Consider the following 17,847-nt stretch of genomic DNA (forward strand, 5'->3'; position numbering starts at 1 on the left):
TATGCAGACTGCAGAGTAAGTGTCCTTCATAAATGTTTTTATAAATTTATAATTTTTAAACATTTTTTAAATATTAATGATCTTAAATTGTAACAAACCATAAATCAGTAATTCCAAACCGTGATGATCATCTTTCGACAGTTCCGAACCGTGATGGATCTAGAAAAATATTTTTTTTTCCATGTACAAGTCAAATAAAGACAGCAAAACCACCAAACTAGATTCACGTGCTTCTTAGACTTTAGACTTCATTGGTGCCCTCACCTCAACCACCATTATCTAGGTGTTTTTGGAACAAACAGCTTGATGGGCTACCACCATCAAGCTACTACATATGCTCCTAAGCTTCACGCTATGCTCACGCATCATCAACCTAACTTATTTCTTCAAAACATCACATGTAAAATGCCGTGCATTATAGCAATTTTATAGTTTTTCACATATTTTTTCAAACTTTTGAATGCCTAAATACCTAATCGCTTCGAACCCATTATTGCTTATGAAACGGCATATTGACAAGCCAACACCCAATGGAAAAAAAAACTTCGAAATCATCACATCGAAAACAAACCAAAAAAAAAAAAAACAGAAAAAAAAATAACAATTAGATTAATTGGAACGCTATCGTCCTTTTAAGTGTTTTTCACCTCCAGATTTTTTTAAATCAAACGGGCATTCAATGGTCAGATTCAGATTCCAACTTCCCAGGTCACCTTATCATCGGGCCGCCACCGCGGCTCCTCCTCGTCGAATCCGACGGCCCCCGTCGGCCGCTGGTGTTCGCCCCTCCGTCGCTGGTCCCCGGATCGCTGACGGTGTCGCCCACGATCTCCGCCAGCATCCGCTGCAGGTCCTCCAAACTATCCGGCTTCTGTAATTTATTTCAACCTTTTTAGTATTTTTCCCACTCATAGCAAACGCAAAAGGAAAAAAAAAAACAAAAGGCAATCGGGGAAATCAGATAGCGGATGAGACGGAACTACCTCGGATTTAACACCCTCCATCATCGCAAGCATTTCTTGCATGAAATCGGCGAATCCCTGTGCGTCCCACGAAAAACCGAGTAAAAAAAAAAAATCACATTTTAGGAACGAAATTATGTATTCTGATTAGGGCAAAACCTGATCGTCGCCGTCAAGGGGGTCGTAGAGCCCGGCGTCGTACATGGCTCGCTTGCTCTTGTCAGAGAGCACTGCGCGAACACCACCGCATTGTCGGTGACGTCAGCCAAACCAGAAGCCAATAACAAGACAAAGAGAATAATACAGCAACCACTCACCGGAGTAGGCTTCCTGTATCCGTTGGAATCTCCGCTTAGCCTGACTGGCTGCGAATGCAGGCTCCTTCGCCCACCGGTCCGGGTGCCACCGCTGCCCAATCCCGCCTCAAAATCACGGATCGGACCAAGTTTACGAATAAAAACGAAGGCAACGAGGCTTACCAGAGCAAGGCGGCGGTAGGCTGCGCGGACGTCGGAGGGGGAGGCATTGCGGCGGATCCCGAGTAGGGAGTAGTAGCAGGAGACGGCAGCGGTGTCCGAACTGGCCGGGAAAGCGTCCATGGCCGGAGAGTGATCGAGATCGATGGATCGATCGGCGTTAGCTATAGCATGAGATCGGAGCAACGGCGACCGATTTGGGGAGAGAGAGAGAGAGAGAGAGAGAGAGAGAGAGAAATATCTTTTCGTTGTTCGATTTTTTTAATGAGAACTGGATTTTGAAGAGAGCCGGTGAAGCTTCGAGAGAAATGAGGCCGCGAGATATTTTCTAGGCGAGTAACGTAAAAGCCCCTCTATTTAAAACTATTAACGATTCTACCACCACTATTCATGTAACACATGAATTTAGAATATTCTAAAAATTTTACTTTTCTATTTTAACTCATTTCTATTTTTTTATTTTAATCTTATTTAACGGAGATAACATGCTAATAATTATATATACTAGTGTCTGTGGGGCAAAAAGACGAATATGTTCGTCCCAGCGCTTTCGTCAATTCGTCTCAAGATCAACACGAAAAAGATAAATCATGAGTGGCTACTAGCCTTTGAAATAGTGGCTAGTACATAAAGGAAATATTTATCTCGACTTTGCTGAGATTCGAACCTCAGACCTCATTGTGATAATACCTCATGCACTAGCCACTAGACTTATCCGAGGAGACTATATATACTAGCATCATGCACACACGTTACGTGAGCTAAATACCTTATACCAAATGGGATAATACAGAAAGAGATTTGAGGGAAGAAGAATTGTCCTATCAAAAATAATTTTAATTTTTTAATACTACTTTTACTTTTTTTTTTTAAGTAGAGGCAAAACTCTAACATTTTTATAATTTTATACACTTGAGTACTTATAAAAAATTAAGGTGGAGCAACTGCCTCACTAAAATTATGTAGCTCCGTCTCTAGTTGTATGTATAATATAATACATTAACGCATACAAGTAACATATTCTCCTTCATAATAAATTAATTTAATACTTTATATTAAATATGAAACTGGTAAAACAAATATTATATCTAATCTTAGCCAAAAGGCTGTCCATAAATTTTGTAAGGAAATGATAGGGTGACACTCGAGAATCCCAACAATAAGGTACTGTAACAGACTCTTCCTTATAAAAAATTAATTTAATATCACACTTAATCTTAACTAAAAAGTTAAGAAAAATATACTTTCTAACATCGTCTGCCCAAGGTATTTATAGAAGCTTCTCTGCTTATAGTGTTACAAATTCTAAGATATAAGACTAAAAAGAACTTTAGATTTCTAATTGATTAATGAAAAAAAATTCAATAATACGCTGCAGCAGAGTTTCGAACTTTAGATTCCTGATTAACTAATGAGAAATTTTTTTAATAATACGTTGCAGTTGAGTTTTGAACTCTAGATAACTGATTGATGTGTTTATAGAAATTACTAATAAACCTTAGAATTATTTTTGGTGTGAATAGAAAAAAGGACATTAATGTAATTCTATTTTAAGCTTCACCAAAGTTTTAGTAAAGGGGATTGATTCTTAATTTATATTAGTGATCGTACACCCGTATTACGTGAGCTAGGCCCCTTATACCAGGGGAAGGAGAATTGACCTATGAAAAATGGTTTTAATTTTTGAAAAAAGTATTATATACCTTTAGGGGTACTTATAAAAAATTGAGATGGGATAACTATCCCATGAAAGTTATACGTGGTTCTGCTCCTGGTTGCGTATGTAATATAATACCTGAACACGTAAGGGTAATGAACTATCCTTAATAAAAAAATTAATTTAATTCTTTATATCAGATATTAAACTAACAAGAACAAATACTATATTTAATCTTAGCCAAAAGATCGCTCATAAATTGGGTAATGGTGTGTCAGACTCATACAATAGTGCAATGCTAGGGTAATGCTCAAGAATCCCAATAACAAGCTACTATACAAACTCCACATTATAAAAATTTAATTTAATTTAATATCATACTTGATCACTTGATCTTAGCTAAAAAAATATATATTTTCTAACATCGCCGACCTAAGGTATTTATAGAAATTTCTCTGCTCGCAGTGTTATCAATTCTAAGATGCGAGACTAAATAAAACTCTAGATTTCTAATTGATCAATGAGAAAAATTCTCAATAATACGTCGTAGTTGAGTCTCAAATTCTATATCACTGATCATTCCCTGCAGAATAGTCCGTAATAAATTTTTCGAGGCGCCTAGAATTAATCCAGGCACCTTGAATCGATTTTTTATTTTTGTTTAATTGTTGGCCGAGGCACTTGGATTAAATCCTAACGCCTTAATTCTTTTTATTTATTTATTTCTAAATTTTTAAAAATAAAAAATTTCTCTAAAACTTACTTATAAATGATACCCCATGAGCATCTAAAATTATTTTTCTTGAACACTATAATCCAAAAGGGAAGCCTGAACCCTAGAGAAAAATCTTATTAGCTTAAACCAATTATAACTCAACCCATAAATTATAAAATCTTAAACCCTAAATACATATAATATAATCGTGAGCATCTAAAATTTTTAATCTGGAACACTATAACCCAAAAGAGAAGCCTGAATCCTAGAAGGAAAATCTTATTGACTCAAACCCGTTATAACCTAACTCCTAAATCCTAAAATTTTGAACTCTAAATACATATAATATATCCCAAAATAAAATTAAAAAAAAATACTAAGGGAGTCCAGGCGCCTAAACTATTTACCCACGGGTGTTTGGATAAATTCTAGGCGCCCCGAGTCTAGTACAGAAAAGTCCGCATGCTAAGATCCACAAGATATATATATACTTGATAGGCTTCACACTCGGTGCATGATCCCGTTCGTGATTCACTTAGACTTTTGAGAGTTTGGATTACTTTCAAACGCCTTGCATACTTGTCGGGCACGAGAGTCGAACATGAAATCGAGCAGTATAACAAATTCTTTTATATATAATAGTTATCGTGCATACGCATTGCATGTGTAATATAATATATAAATACACTTATATTAATGTGTAGGTCCATAAATTAGACTTGGTAAGGGTACGTTAGACATATACAGTAATGCAATGCAAGAGTGACGCTCATAAACCTCAACATTAAGCTACTGTAATGGACTCTCCCTCATAAAAATTTAATTTAATTTTTTATATAAGATATTAAACTAATAAAAACAGAAACTATACTTAATCTTAGCCAGGGACGTAGCTAGAATCTAAATTTACCTGGGATTGATCATCGAGATATAATAAATTAATTGATTCAAAAAGATAAACAAAAATTGATTATTAATTTTTTGAAATTATAGAATAATAGTATCTAATATTCAATATAATCAAAATTAAAGCATACAGCAAAAAATGCTATTGAAATTGTGCTCTTCAAATTTTTTTTAGAATCAAACTCATTAATTATTATATCATTATCAATTTTTTTAACTAACTACCGTTCAACAAACTCATTAAATAAAACTAATCAAATTAATTAATAAATCTGTTAATAAATTTAATCAATTTATTAAAATAAAAAAATATTAGTTGACTCATACAGATAATATCAAAAGAAAATATACCTACGACAATGGTCATACCGATATCGTGTACTATTCGAGAGAAAGGATGTCACGCTTGTATTCGTCGAGTTACTGCCGAACACTTGTATAGGACATGAATATAAAATAGCATGTGAATGATAATGTAAAGATCTTCAAGAAATTGAGAGATTACGTCGCCGAGAAAGGAGCTCGATCGCTCGAAGGAAATCCATTCTAAAAATAAACATATCTACTCGAACCTAGTGACGGAAAAAGAGGATCAAAATTAAAATCTTTCGCACCTACGACTTTACGGATAAGAGGAAAAACAAGGAGGTGGGGGGATGGCGACACTTGTGGCTCTACGGATAAGAGGAAAAATAAGAGGTAACATACGTGGAGTTTATAAAATTTTAATTTAATTAAAATTCCTAATAAATTGACTTGTGTTTTGAAAATTTAATTAAACAAAATAAAAAATTTTGATTTAATGGAAAGTGCATGTGGGAAAACAGGAAATAATTAAGGAAAAAAAAGTATAGGGATGATTTTTTTTTTTGTTTTATTTTTCTAAAGTTGGTAGGGTTGGAGCCCACCCTAGCCCCAATGTGGCTCCACCCATGATCTTAGCCAAAAGGCCAAGAAACGTATGCTTTATAACGTCGCTAACCTAAGATATTTATAGAAGCTTCTTCGCTCATGATATTACGAATCATAATATGTAAAACTAAAGACAACCATGACAGTGCATATTTTTTATATAAAACCAACCAGAGAATATTACTAATAAATCTTAAAATTATTTTTAGTATAAAAAAGTAAAAAAAAAACATTAACGTAATTTAATTTTGGGCTTCACTAAAATTATTTATTGAAGAATCTAGATTCTTAATTAAATAGTAAAATATATATGTAAATTCGATACCCTTCTCACCTCTCGTACGTAGGTGATCTACTAGGTGCCCATGTTGCAACATTGACTCCTGACTGCCATGTGGGCGTGCCCTCTCAAGTGAGCACATGTGGGTGTGTAGCATATCAACACCCTATATATGTATATAAGGTTTTGTTATCCTGCACCCATTTATAGGCAACTATCCTGCACCCATTTATAGGCAACCCTGAACAACTAGTGTTATTTATTTTTTTTATAATTTAGGATTTAAGGTACAATTTTTGTTGGAAGCCCGTGATAGTTTTGATGTGATTAACCAAGTTAAAGTTAGGTCATGTGTATTTGATCCTTGGTTAATCACAAGAAGTCGAGCGGAAGACATAACTAGCGAGAAGGATGGTACAAGAAGGGAGCTAACGAGCTCGGTGAATCTGAGGGATAAGGTGCTACGGAAAAGTACACCAGTGGACAAGAAGAACATACACGGCGTTTGAGGGACGAGAAGCCGGGGAGGAAGCCTGCTCGAGGAGAAGGCCGAAAATTGAATTCGGGTGAACCCTATTCAGGATGGACTAAATCACCTAGGTGATTGGAACAGCGAAAAAGCTAAAAGGGAGCTGTGGAGCAACTGGAGGCACCCTCAATAGGGATTAAAGGTGCCTCCACACCTTTTAGAGGGAAGACGCCTTCAACAGGGTTGAAGGCCTGTTGAAGGCGCCTTCAACCCACCATGGAACGTTGCCGAGGATAATGTGTTGGGGTTGCAAGGTTGCAAATATAGTCCCACATTGAAAATACATGTAAAAGATCATATGTTTATAAGAGAAAATATATCTCCATTGGCATGAGGTCTTTTGGGGAGAGCCCAAGAGCAAAACCATGAGGGCTTAGGCCCAAAGTGGATAATAGCATACAATTGTGGAGATATCTAAATTCTTTTCGATTCTACAATTGGGATTGTGCAGAAGAGCTATGATCTGATTGAGCCATGCGGGTATTGTTAAGACCTTTGTGCCAGCTAGAGGGGGGGTGAATAGCGGTTCGTCGTGCTTGCGTTGGTTTGCTTCTTCTTGATGATGTGCAGCGAAAAATACAAGAACCAAAAACAAACAACGTTAACTCTAGGGATTTACTTGGTATCCACCTCAAGTAGAGGTGACTAGTCCAAGGATCCACACACTCACATACCCTCCACTATGAAACCACTCCTTTGCGGTAACTACCGAAGGCGAAGAAGCCTTACAAGCTCACAATACAACAAGAATAAAAAGAGAAGCAAATACAAGGGAAATCTTACAAGATTTGTACAATAAACCCTAACTCTAGTTTCTTCTTCTTGTTGCAACTTGCCTCTTGACTTGGACGTGCCTCCAAGAACCTTTAAGACTGGCAGAGAGAGCTGTGGAGAAGTCGCTGTGAAAGTCGCAAAAGAATCGCAGGAAAGAACACAAAGTTCTACGGAGAAAACGCTCTGCCCAGGCTTTAAACAGTGCTCCCAATCAATCCAATTTATCTCCAATCGATTGCGACGTCAACACCGCTTCATCGTAGCCGTCCATCGCTCATTTCTTGTACAACGGTCGAATCCCAATCGATCGACCGATTGATTGGAAACATCTGAATTGATCGGTGGATCGATTCAGAAGCGTTCCGTGTTCTCACGATTGCGCGAGAACTCCCTTGCCCAATTGATCGACCAATCGATTGGGCAGCTCCCAATCGATCGCTCGATCGATTGGGAAAGCTTATGTGCTCGTGATTTCACATCCCAATCGATGGACCGATCAATTGGGCCTTCCCACAATCGCAGCACACACCAATCGATCAACTGATCGATTAGACCCTGGTTCAATCGATCTCCCGATCGATTGACCAGCCTGGATTTGACTCAAACTCAAGTCCAAAGCCTCCAACCCAACTCCCAGTCAACCGTGACCTGTTGGGTCTCCATGCCTAAAATTTGGCCACACCCAACCAACCTCAAATTATCCTTCTAGCCTCCTCCATCAGCCTTGTGTCCCTTGGATATCTCCCATCCTTCACACCTTGCTTTCAGGAGCTTCCTTCGGCCTCATCCTAGTTGCCGGATTATATCACCACACTCGATTAACCTCAAACTAGCCTTCTAGCCTCTTTCATCAGCCTTGTGTCCCTCAGATATCTCTCCACCCTTCATGCCTTGCCTTCAAGAGCTTCCTTCGGCCTCATCCTAGTTATCGAGTTCTCTTTGCTAAGTCACACTAGAACTTACCTTGTCAAGACCACATGCTTAGATTTACAACCTGTGCCAAGATCACATTTGGACTTTCCAATTGCATGGCTCTTTACCAGGACTTTCTCACTTGCCAAGATCACACTTGGACTTTCCACCCTTTGCCAAGATCACACTTGGACTTTCCAATTGCCTGGCTTCTCACCAGGACTTTCTCCTTTGCCAAGATCACACTTGGACTTTCTAATTTGCCTAACCTCCAGTTAGGACTTCCACCACTGCCTAAACTCTAGTTAGGACTTCCACCACTGCCTAAACTCCAGTTAGGACTTCCATACGCCTAACCTCCAGTTAGGACTGTTGGAGCAATCCCAATGGTCCGTGCGACCATGTGTTTTGGTGTTTGGGCAAAGGGTTTAAGTTAGGTTCACCCTTGTATTTGATATGTGTATTTGAGTTGTGCAGGTATGCAGGATACACATGTGACTCAGGTTGATGGCTTCGGGTCTGGTGAAGGATGGAGCATCTGAGGGACCATGGACAAGGCAGCGAGGACAAGGGCCGAGGGAAGCGACTTCGAGGCATACGCGAAGGATGACATTGGGGACGAGCCGCGGGCTTGAATGCATCCGAGGGACGAGAGCCAAAGGAAGTAGGCTTGAAGGTAAAAGGTCAAAGCTGCAGAGGAAGCATCAAGTGAGTCATAAGGGTGAGGGTACGAGATTGTACTCGGAGTAAAATCCTAGTTTTAGGGTTTTATCAGATCTTGTAGCGCCATCGCAGCAGATCAGAAGGCCATGTACCGATCGCATGTTTTAGCGATCGCGCGACGGGCGCTTGATCGCACCGATCGCGCTGATCGGCAATGAATGTCTCTGTTCGTATGGAATCGAGCCGTTGGGATGTAACGGTCGAATTTCAGCGGTCGACTGCATGTTTTAGCAGTCGACTGGTAGGCGGGGTTTTCCAACCCGTGGCCTATAAAACCAAAGCTTGGGAGCTTGGTTTGAGTTGACGAAATAGAGGTGGTTAATCTCTATTAGTAGTCTACCAGTGCCCTAGCGTCAAAGGAGCTCTTGTGAGGGTTGTGGTGAGGTTTCTCCACCCACAAGGAGGTTTGAGCTAGCCGGAAGTTTTCCGGGGAGTAATCCACCGAAGGATCGGGATCGTCCATCTTACGGACAGCCGTGGAGTAGGAGCCCTAATCTCCGAACCACGTTAAACAACGTGTTAGCTTGGTTTGCATTTCTTATTCTTGTCTTAAGCTTTCTTTGTATTCATATTTGTAGTTAGTATTAGATTTCCGCTGCATATACTAACAATAGTGTAGAAGGCGAGTATTTGGGGGTGCCGTCTATCCAACCCCCCTTCAAGCCGGCCGTCCGATCTCCTACAAGTGGTATCAGAGCGAAGGTCGCTCTCCGTCGGACTAACCGCCGAGGAAGCAAAGATGACCGGCTTGATAGATCCGCCAAAGTTCGAAGGAGGAAGCTTATGGGATATCACCTTTTGGATGGTGAAGATGAAGAACTTCTTCGAGACGGATTGGGACACAATGATGGTGGTGGAAGAGCCATTTGAAGTCCCTAAAGACAAGAAAGGGAAGAAGCTCCGAACACGACATTGGACGGAGGAGCAAACCTCACGATCGGAGGCAAACTCAAAGGTAATAGCAATTTTAATTGATTTATTGCCTCCTAATGTGATAAGTGGTGTAGGTAAATATGAGAACGCCCATGAATTGTGGAGTAAAGTGAAGAAATTTCCATGGGAGGAATTTTTGCCTACACAAGAAGAAGAAGAAAAATCCGAAGAAAGTGATGAAGTGGTCCAAGAGGAGAAGAAGGACCAATCGGATGTGGAGCCCAAGGAGTTGGGTTTAGTAGCTCAAGAAGAGGAGGTGGAGCAAACGGAAGTTGAGTCACGCTCAATATCCGAGGAGGAGAAGGAAGATGAGGTATCATCTACATTCTCAAGAATTGAAGAAGATTCCAAGACAAGTGAAGAAGATGAAGTCTTGGAAGTAAACATAGCAAGCACCTCCATCGAAGTGAAGTCAAAGAACAACATAATTTACTTCGGATGTAATGAGAAGGGACACTACAAGAGTAGGTGTCCAATGAGTAAGAAGAAGGTATCTCCTAAACTCAATTCAATTCCTTTAGAATCTAATTTGAGTTGTAGGAAGAAGAAGGAGAAGAAGCACATTAGATGCTTCACGTGTGGAGAACTTGGACACTACCACACAAGATGCTCAAGGAAGGGAGAGTTCAAGAAGTTGGAGCATCTAAAGAAGTGGGAGAAGAAGAAGAGGAGCTCAAGTCAAGGGGGAGCTTCAAGAGTAAGGGAGGTATACCCTAATTTGAAATGCAATTCAAATTTTCATGTTCCCATGCATGCTAGGAGAAATGATTGTGATTATCATTGTATGCCCATGCAAAATTTTGGATTTAAATATCATGATAGGAATAGGGTTAATGTAGATCAAAACCCTAGGAAATCTATGCATGAAAAATCTAGAAACAATAGACCTAGGGAGACCCAAGGCATTAATCCCAAGAAGGGGAGACACATGCCTAGGAAGGGTAGGTCTAGGAATGTCCAATTTGGACAAATTAACTCTAGGGTTAGAAACCTAGAGAAGGAGAATCAAACTTTAAGGGGAAAGCTTGATAAGTTGGAACAATTCCTTAAGAGATTCAATGTTGGATCTAAGGAATTAAGGATGACGTTGGGTAGCCAAAGACCCAACAATGATAGATCGGGCTTGGGATACCGATCTAGTCCCTCCAAGGCCAATGAGAGTTCATATGCTAGGGTGGCAAATGATCATGGCAAGGGAGAGGTCTCCAAGGCTAAGGGAAAGTCTTATGCTAGGGTTGCATATGACTATAGCAAGGAGAAGTCAATTAATGGCAAGGGAAAGTCATTTAATGGTAAGAAGAAATTAACCAAGGATAAGGTGTCCAAGGTTAAGAAAGTTACGTTTGTAGGCCAAGTGTCACCGGGGGTGGACCGATGTGGCCTAACCATTGTGGATGAGTCACCTAGGGAGGTGGCTAAGGCTAAGAGCTCTAGGGGGAGCTCTAAGAGACAATTTGGGACCCATGGCCAATGGATCTCAAGGGGGTTTTACTTGGGAGTCTAGACAAGCCATGGAATGTGCCAAGTGGTTTGGAGACGGACTTGAGTCTCAAACCTAGGGTTTTGGCACAATTAGTTTATGTTTCATGCAAGAAATATGACAATTGGGGTCATATAGCATGAAAATTGGTTTTGGATGTATAAATGCCATATAAACCAATGCTAGGGATGCATTGTGGGTTAATATGGACAAATACATCAAGAGGAAGCCAAAACAAGGACTTTAGGTCAATGTTCAATTGAACTTTTTAGCTAGTTTTGAGTTTTGTGTCAATCTTGGGATTGGTGATAGATACATTTTTGAATGTATTTTTCCCAAGTAGACATGGCTAAAACAGACCTCTCCACAAAATTTGGGGATTTTTGGAGGTCTGTGGAATTATTGGTGCATTTCTGAAATTGGGTCAGAAATGCTGAAAAAGGCTGAAAAACTGTGCCAGTCGACTGCTAGTTTTAGCAGTCGACTACACCAGTCGACTGCTAAAAGTTGCAGTCGACTGGCTGGAAACAGAAGCATTCTGTTCGCTCAACCAGTAGCGACCAGTCGACTGACACTTCTTGCAGTCGACTGATACCAGTCTGAAATTGTTTTCAGCACTGGATTTTGACCAAGTCAACTCATACAAGTGTATGAAATCCATGGGGGATAAACACACGAGTTTAGGGTCAATTGGAATGACAAGTTTTCAACAATTGGGATATTGTTGGAGGACCTTTTGGATGTTAGGCAAAGGGGGAGAAGTAAGGTTTAGTTGAGAAAACCTGAAAGTGCCTTTGCGTAGGGGGAGGCTTGGGATAGGTTCTTAAAAAGCCCGTTGTAAAAATCCTAGCTCATGGGGAGCATAGGTGTAGGGAGAGCCTTGGGATAGGTTCAAATGCATGATGTATTGTTACGGCAGTTGCCAAGTGTGTAACCTTGGCAACGTAAGTCCATTCGGCGTTGTAAGTCCAAGTGTGTAGCCTTGGCATCGTAAGACCATTCGGCGTTGTAAGTCCAAGTGTGTAGCCTTGGCATCGTAAGACCATTCGGCAGAGTAAGTCCAAGTGTGTAGCCTTGGCATCGTAAGTCCATTCGGCGTTGTAAGTCCAAGTGTGTAGCCTTGGCATCGTAAGACCATTGTATGTATTAGCATGTTTATTTGCTATTTGTTTTCCCTAACTTAAACGTATTGCCAAACACCAAAAAGGGGGAGATTGTTGGAGCAATCCCAATGGTCCGTGCGACCATGTGTTTTGGTGTTTGGGCAAAGGGTTTAAGTTAGGTTCACCCTTGTATTTGATATGTGTATTTGAGTTGTGCAGGTATGCAGGATACACATGTGACTCAGGTTGATGGCTTCGGGTCTGGTGAAGGATGGAGCATCTGAGGGACCATGGACAAGGCAGCGAGGACAAGGGCCGAGGGAAGCGACTTCGAGGCATACGCGAAGGATGGCATTGGGGACGAGCCGCGGGCTTGAATGCATCCGAGGGACGAGAGCCAAAGGAAGTAGGCTTGAAGGTAAAAGGTCAAAGCTGCAGAGGAAGCATCAAGTGAGTCATAAGGGTGAGGGTACGAGTGCACGAGAGATTGTACTCGAGTAAAATCCTAGTTTTAGGGTTTCACCAGTAAGCGCTACTATAGCGATCTTAGAGCGATCAGTGATCATTGCATGTTTCAAGTCGATCGGTGCGCCGATCGGCCAATGTAATGTCTCTGTCAGTATGGAATCGAGCCGCTGGGATGTAACGGTCGAATTTCCACCGGTCGAATATTTGAGCAGTCGACTGGTAGGCGGGGTTTTCCAACCCGTGGCCTATAAAACCAAAGCTTGGGAGCTTGATTTGAGTTGACGAAATAGAGGTGGTTAATCTCTATTAGTAGTCTACCAGTGCCCTAGCGTCAAAGGAGCTCTTGTGAGGGTTGTGGTGAGGTTTCTCCACCCACAAGGAGGTTTGAGCTAGCCGGAAGTTTTCCGGGGAGTAATCCACCGAAGGATCAGGATCGTCCACCTTACAGACAGCCGTGGAGTAGGAGCCCTAATCTCCGAACCACGTTAAACAACGTGTTAGCTTGGTTTGCATTTCTTATTCTTGTCTTAAGCTTTCTTTGTATTCATATTTATAGTTAGTATTAGATTTCCGCTGCGTATACTAACAATAGTGTAGAAGGCGAGTATTTGGGGGTGCCGTCTATCCAACCCCCCTTCAAGCCGGCCGTCCGATCTCCTACAAGGACTTCCATACGTCTGACCTCCAGTTAGGACTTTACATACGCCTAACCTCCAGTTAGGACTTTACATACGCCTAACCTGCAGTTAAGACTTCCATATGCCTAACCTCTAGTTAGGACTTTCCCAGTCAAGTCTCCTGTCAACCTTGACCTACTTGACTTGTATTCTCATCAACCTGGTCAACCCTTTGACCCTCTCCACAACCGGATGATTGCCCTAACAATCTCCATATATTGTCAAACATCAAAACTCAAACCCCGACTCAAGCTTGACTCAACTCAAGTTTAGTCAAACTGGTCAAACTTGACTAAGGGAAATTGTCCCAACAGGTATAATATTGCCCTCGAATAAAGAAAGCGGAGCTCCTATGTTCGGATCAAGAGGACCAGACACCAGGCAGGAAGTCCTAGTTGCGGCTAGGCAAGGAAGTCCTAGTAGGTCGAGTGGATCGAGAGGCAAGAAGACTTGGTGGGTCGAGGATCGGACGCGGGAAGCATGTGGTCATTTGTTTGAGGGGGGATTATTGGGGTTGCAAGGTTGTAAACATAGTCCCACATTGAAAACACATGGAAAAATTCATGAGTTTGTAAGAGAAAAGATATCTCTATTGGCATGAGGCCTTTTGGGGAGAGCCCAAGAGTAAAACCATGAGGGCTTAGGCCTAAAGTGGACAATATCATACCATTGTGGAGATATCTAAATTCTTTTCGATCCTACATAATGTTTTATCCTCTGTAGATAAAATTCCATCTCTTGAAGGCGCCTTGAACCTCTATTGGAGACGTCTTCAAGTTGCGGATAAGATTCTACAGAGGCTATAAAAAGACCCCTAGACATAGGAAATATGCATCAACTCCAGTATTCATTCCCTAGCAACTGTCTGAGCAATTAACGAATGTAAGAGCCTTCTCTGCCTTCATTCAGGAGATCTTTTAGAGCTTTTTCATTGTCTTTGGATTAACAACCACCTAGGTTGCAACCAAGTAAATCCCGTGCCTTGTCTTTTTAGTTGTTAATTTAATTTACTATTATTGTTGCTTAGTTGAAAGAATGGAAAGGGTGTTGTTTTTTGTTGATAGGCAATTCATCCTCTCTTGTCGTCCACCAGCAGCCCAACAATTGGTATCAAAGCCAAGTTGCCTCAGAAGGACTAATCACCGAATGAAGGACTGAAACGATGGCTGGACCGACGATCTTCCCACTAAAGTTTGAGGGAGAATTTACGTTTTGGAAGAAACGCATGGAGGTATTTTTCAAAACTGATTTTGAAATACTGTTAATCATTAAATATAGTTTTGTAACTCCTAAAAACTCCCAAGGAAATGAAAAAGGAGAACACCAATGGACCAAAAAGGAGCAAGCAGACTTCGTAACGAACGGAAGAGCCAAGTTCCACCTACTCAGCGTACTTCCACCCAGGAAGTAAATCGGATCGGAGATTATGAATCAGCAAAGGAACTTTGGGAGAAGTTCTTGGAGCTGCACGAAGGAACTTTCGAAGCAAAGCTTGCGAGACGGGACTTACTTCAAAACCAGCTGACAAACCTCTGGATGAAGAAAGTGAAACAGTTGCACATCTGCACTCGAGGATCAGAGAACTCATCACCGGACTCATAAAATCTCGGAGAAAAGGTAACGAAACGAGATTCATTAAGGTATACTTTGAATGCATTTCCTAGGACACCCGAGTGGACAACTTTAGTCAATTCATTTTACATATTTAAAGACCTTGAAATTAGTTCATTAGAAAGTCTTTTTTCCACTTTTGAACTTCACGAATCAAGATGTGCAGACTTGCGTAACAAAGGAGAAAAGACAACCCACAACATAGCACTAAAAGCCAACCAAAAGGGTGAATCAGATTCAGACTCTAAAACATCCATCGATGCAAATGAAGCAACACTATTGGTAAGGAAATTTAATAAATTTATTTAATCTAATAAATTTAATTCACAGACGAAAAGGGATTATCGGAATAAAAGGAAGGGCTGATGCTACAACTGCAATGAAAAAGGGCACATCAAGGATGACTGCCCCAAACTAAAGAAGAAGCACAACAAAAAAACTGTAATTTAGGGACAAATTTAGGGACGAATTTTCCCAAAATTTTCGTCGCAAAATTTTTTGCGACAAATTTTGTGATGAAAATATATTCGTCGCAAATTAGTCGTTGCCACATTTTGCAACGAAAATAAAATATTCGTCCCAAATTTTGCAACGAACTATAATTTTCGTCACAAATTTTGTTGCAAATCTACACTGCATAGTGTCTTCAAATTTGGGACGAAATTAGATTTTCGTCCCAAATTAGGGACAAATTCTGGTTTGTTCCAAATTTGGGACGAATTTCAGTTCGTCCCAAAATTCGAGTTCCCAGTTCATTCAATTTCGGGACGAAATTATTCGTCCGAAATTCGGGACGAACAGATATTCGTCCCGAATTCGGGACGAAAAATATTCGACCCGAATTCGGGACGAAAAATATTCGTCCCGAATTCGGGACGAACCATATTTCGTCCCGAATTATCCCTAAAATTTGGTAAATCAAAATAAATCAGATTTTGGAACGAACCCAAATTTCGTCCCAAATTAGGGACGAACTTTAGATTCGTCCCAAATTAGGGACAAAATCGGGTTCATCCCAAATTTGGAACGAACTCAAATTCGTCCCAAAATTTGTCCCAAAATACAATAACCAGCAACCAAACATTTTTCATTTCTTCATCCTATTTTACATATCAAATACATTCAAATATTTATACACATCCAAACAAACATTCAAACAACTTCACATCCAAACATTCAAATATTTATACCAAACTTCAACACACATCATATTTATACACATCCAAACTACATACAAATATATCAACTCATAATATTTACACATCCAAACTACACATCCAAACTAACATTCAAATATATCAATTCAACAAACATCATATTTACACATGAAAACAAGAACTAGTTTGGTTCAACAACTCATAATCCAAATAACAAATACATCTAAGCATAAAATAAAATACTAATCGTCATACTCCGGGAGCTTCATGCACCTTCTTCCATGCTTCGTTCTCCTTTTCCTACATCAAATGACAAATGAATAACTAACATTTATAACAATATATATATAGATCTAAAACATACATCAATGATATCATATTGAAATAAGACATCTAAAACTTATGCAACTAACAAGTTAAATATTGTCTTGTTTTAAAAAAAAACTAAGAAAATTAACGATTCTATAATAAAGAAAATTAACTACAACATAAATGAAAATTAGAAATACAATTGGTAGTTGTATTACCAATTAGAAATACAATTGGTAATACAATTTCGACCTGTACCTACATGTGTATATCTAATGCTTCATCCTATCATATGTGCTCACATCTACATATATATACTTTCACATATTTTAGTTTCTAACTGGGTTTGGATACCAAGCTAGTTGATCACTTTAATCCAACTTATGGTATGTTTCACTGATCTAGTTTATGTTTAATCCATGCAAACATAAACATTTACAATTAATGCTTAGGACATAAACAAGTCATACTTTGTTCATGCTAGAATCTGTTGGTGCAACCTTAGGTCAAGGTTGACCTGGTTGACCCGACTCGAGTTGACGTGACTCGAGTTGTATTTTGATGTTTGACTTGGGAAGATTGTCGATGCAACCTTAGGTCAAGGTTGACCTAGCTGTGTTGCATGTTGATGTTTGACACTCGTGAGAGAGTTCTATTCTTGATGTGGGACAGGAGATTATGGGTGCAACCTGGTCAAGGTTGACTGGTTGACCGCTGATTCGGGAAAAGTCCAAGTATGGAGACTTGGCACGGAAAAGTCCAAGCAGGGAGCTTGGCACGCGAAAAGTCCAAGTATGGAGACTTGGAAAAGTCCAAGTATGGAGACTTGGCTGGGAAAGTCCAAACAGGAGTTTCGCACGGGAAAAGTCATGGTGAGTAAAGCCAGGGGAAATCCCGGTGAGTGAATCCAGGAAAATCCTAGTGAGTGAAGCTAGGTGAAGGTGAAAGTCCCGCAAGTGAAGCGGACATTGGAAATCCCGTGAGTGAAGCCAGCAATGGAAATCTGGTGAGTGAATCCGTGGAAATCCTAGTGAGTGAAGCTAGGTGAAGGTGAAAGTCCCGGTAAGTGAAGAAAGTCCTGGTGAATGAAGTGAGGCGGTGAAAATCCTAGTGAGTGAAGCTAGGTGAATGAGAAAGTCCTAACTGGATGTTAGGCGTGAAATCCTGGTGAGTGAAGCCGGTGGAAAGTCCCGTGAGTGAAGCGGGCAAGGGAAAATCCAGATGGATCAAGGGTGATCGGACATCCGTGTTGAGAAGTCCAAG

The 17,847-nt window shown here is 40.3% G+C and overlaps 1 protein-coding gene and 2 pseudogenes across 1 annotated transcript; all 3 read right to left on the reverse strand.

Moving 5' to 3' along the window:
* Positions 1-531: 531 nt before the first annotated feature.
* On the reverse strand, positions 532-1,708 carry LOC121994341 (chaperone protein DnaJ-like). The gene is made up of 5 exons (XM_042548410.1): positions 1,442-1,708; positions 1,280-1,370; positions 1,122-1,192; positions 984-1,040; positions 532-871 (listed from the first exon to the last, which is right to left on the reverse strand). The coding sequence occupies exons 1-5, from the start codon at positions 1,559-1,561 to the stop codon at positions 710-712; spliced, it is 501 nt and encodes a 166-aa protein (XP_042404344.1). The 5' UTR covers positions 1,562-1,708; the 3' UTR covers positions 532-709.
* A 1,488-nt stretch (positions 1,709-3,196) lies between these two features.
* On the reverse strand, positions 3,197-3,358 carry LOC121999044 (annotated as a pseudogene).
* A 1,175-nt stretch (positions 3,359-4,533) lies between these two features.
* LOC121999039 lies at positions 4,534-4,714 on the reverse strand (annotated as a pseudogene).
* Positions 4,715-17,847: the final 13,133 nt, after the last annotated feature.

Source organism: Zingiber officinale, chromosome 6A (assembly GCF_018446385.1).
Source record: "Zingiber officinale cultivar Zhangliang chromosome 6A, Zo_v1.1, whole genome shotgun sequence".
Classification (NCBI taxonomy): Eukaryota; Viridiplantae; Streptophyta; class Magnoliopsida; order Zingiberales; family Zingiberaceae; genus Zingiber; species Zingiber officinale.

Coding starts and splice junctions, on each gene's coding strand:
- LOC121994341 (XM_042548410.1), bottom strand. CDS start 1,561: ATGGACGCTTTCCCGGCCAGTTCGGACACCGCTGCCGTCTCCTGCTAC. Junction 1,371..1,441: donor CCTACCGCCGCCTTGCTCTG/GTAAGCCTCGTT, acceptor GGGATTGGGCAG/CGGTGGCACCCGGACCGGTG. Junction 1,041..1,121: donor CCCTTGACGGCGACGATCAG/GTTTTGCCCTAA, acceptor TGGGACGCACAG/GGATTCGCCGATTTCATGCA.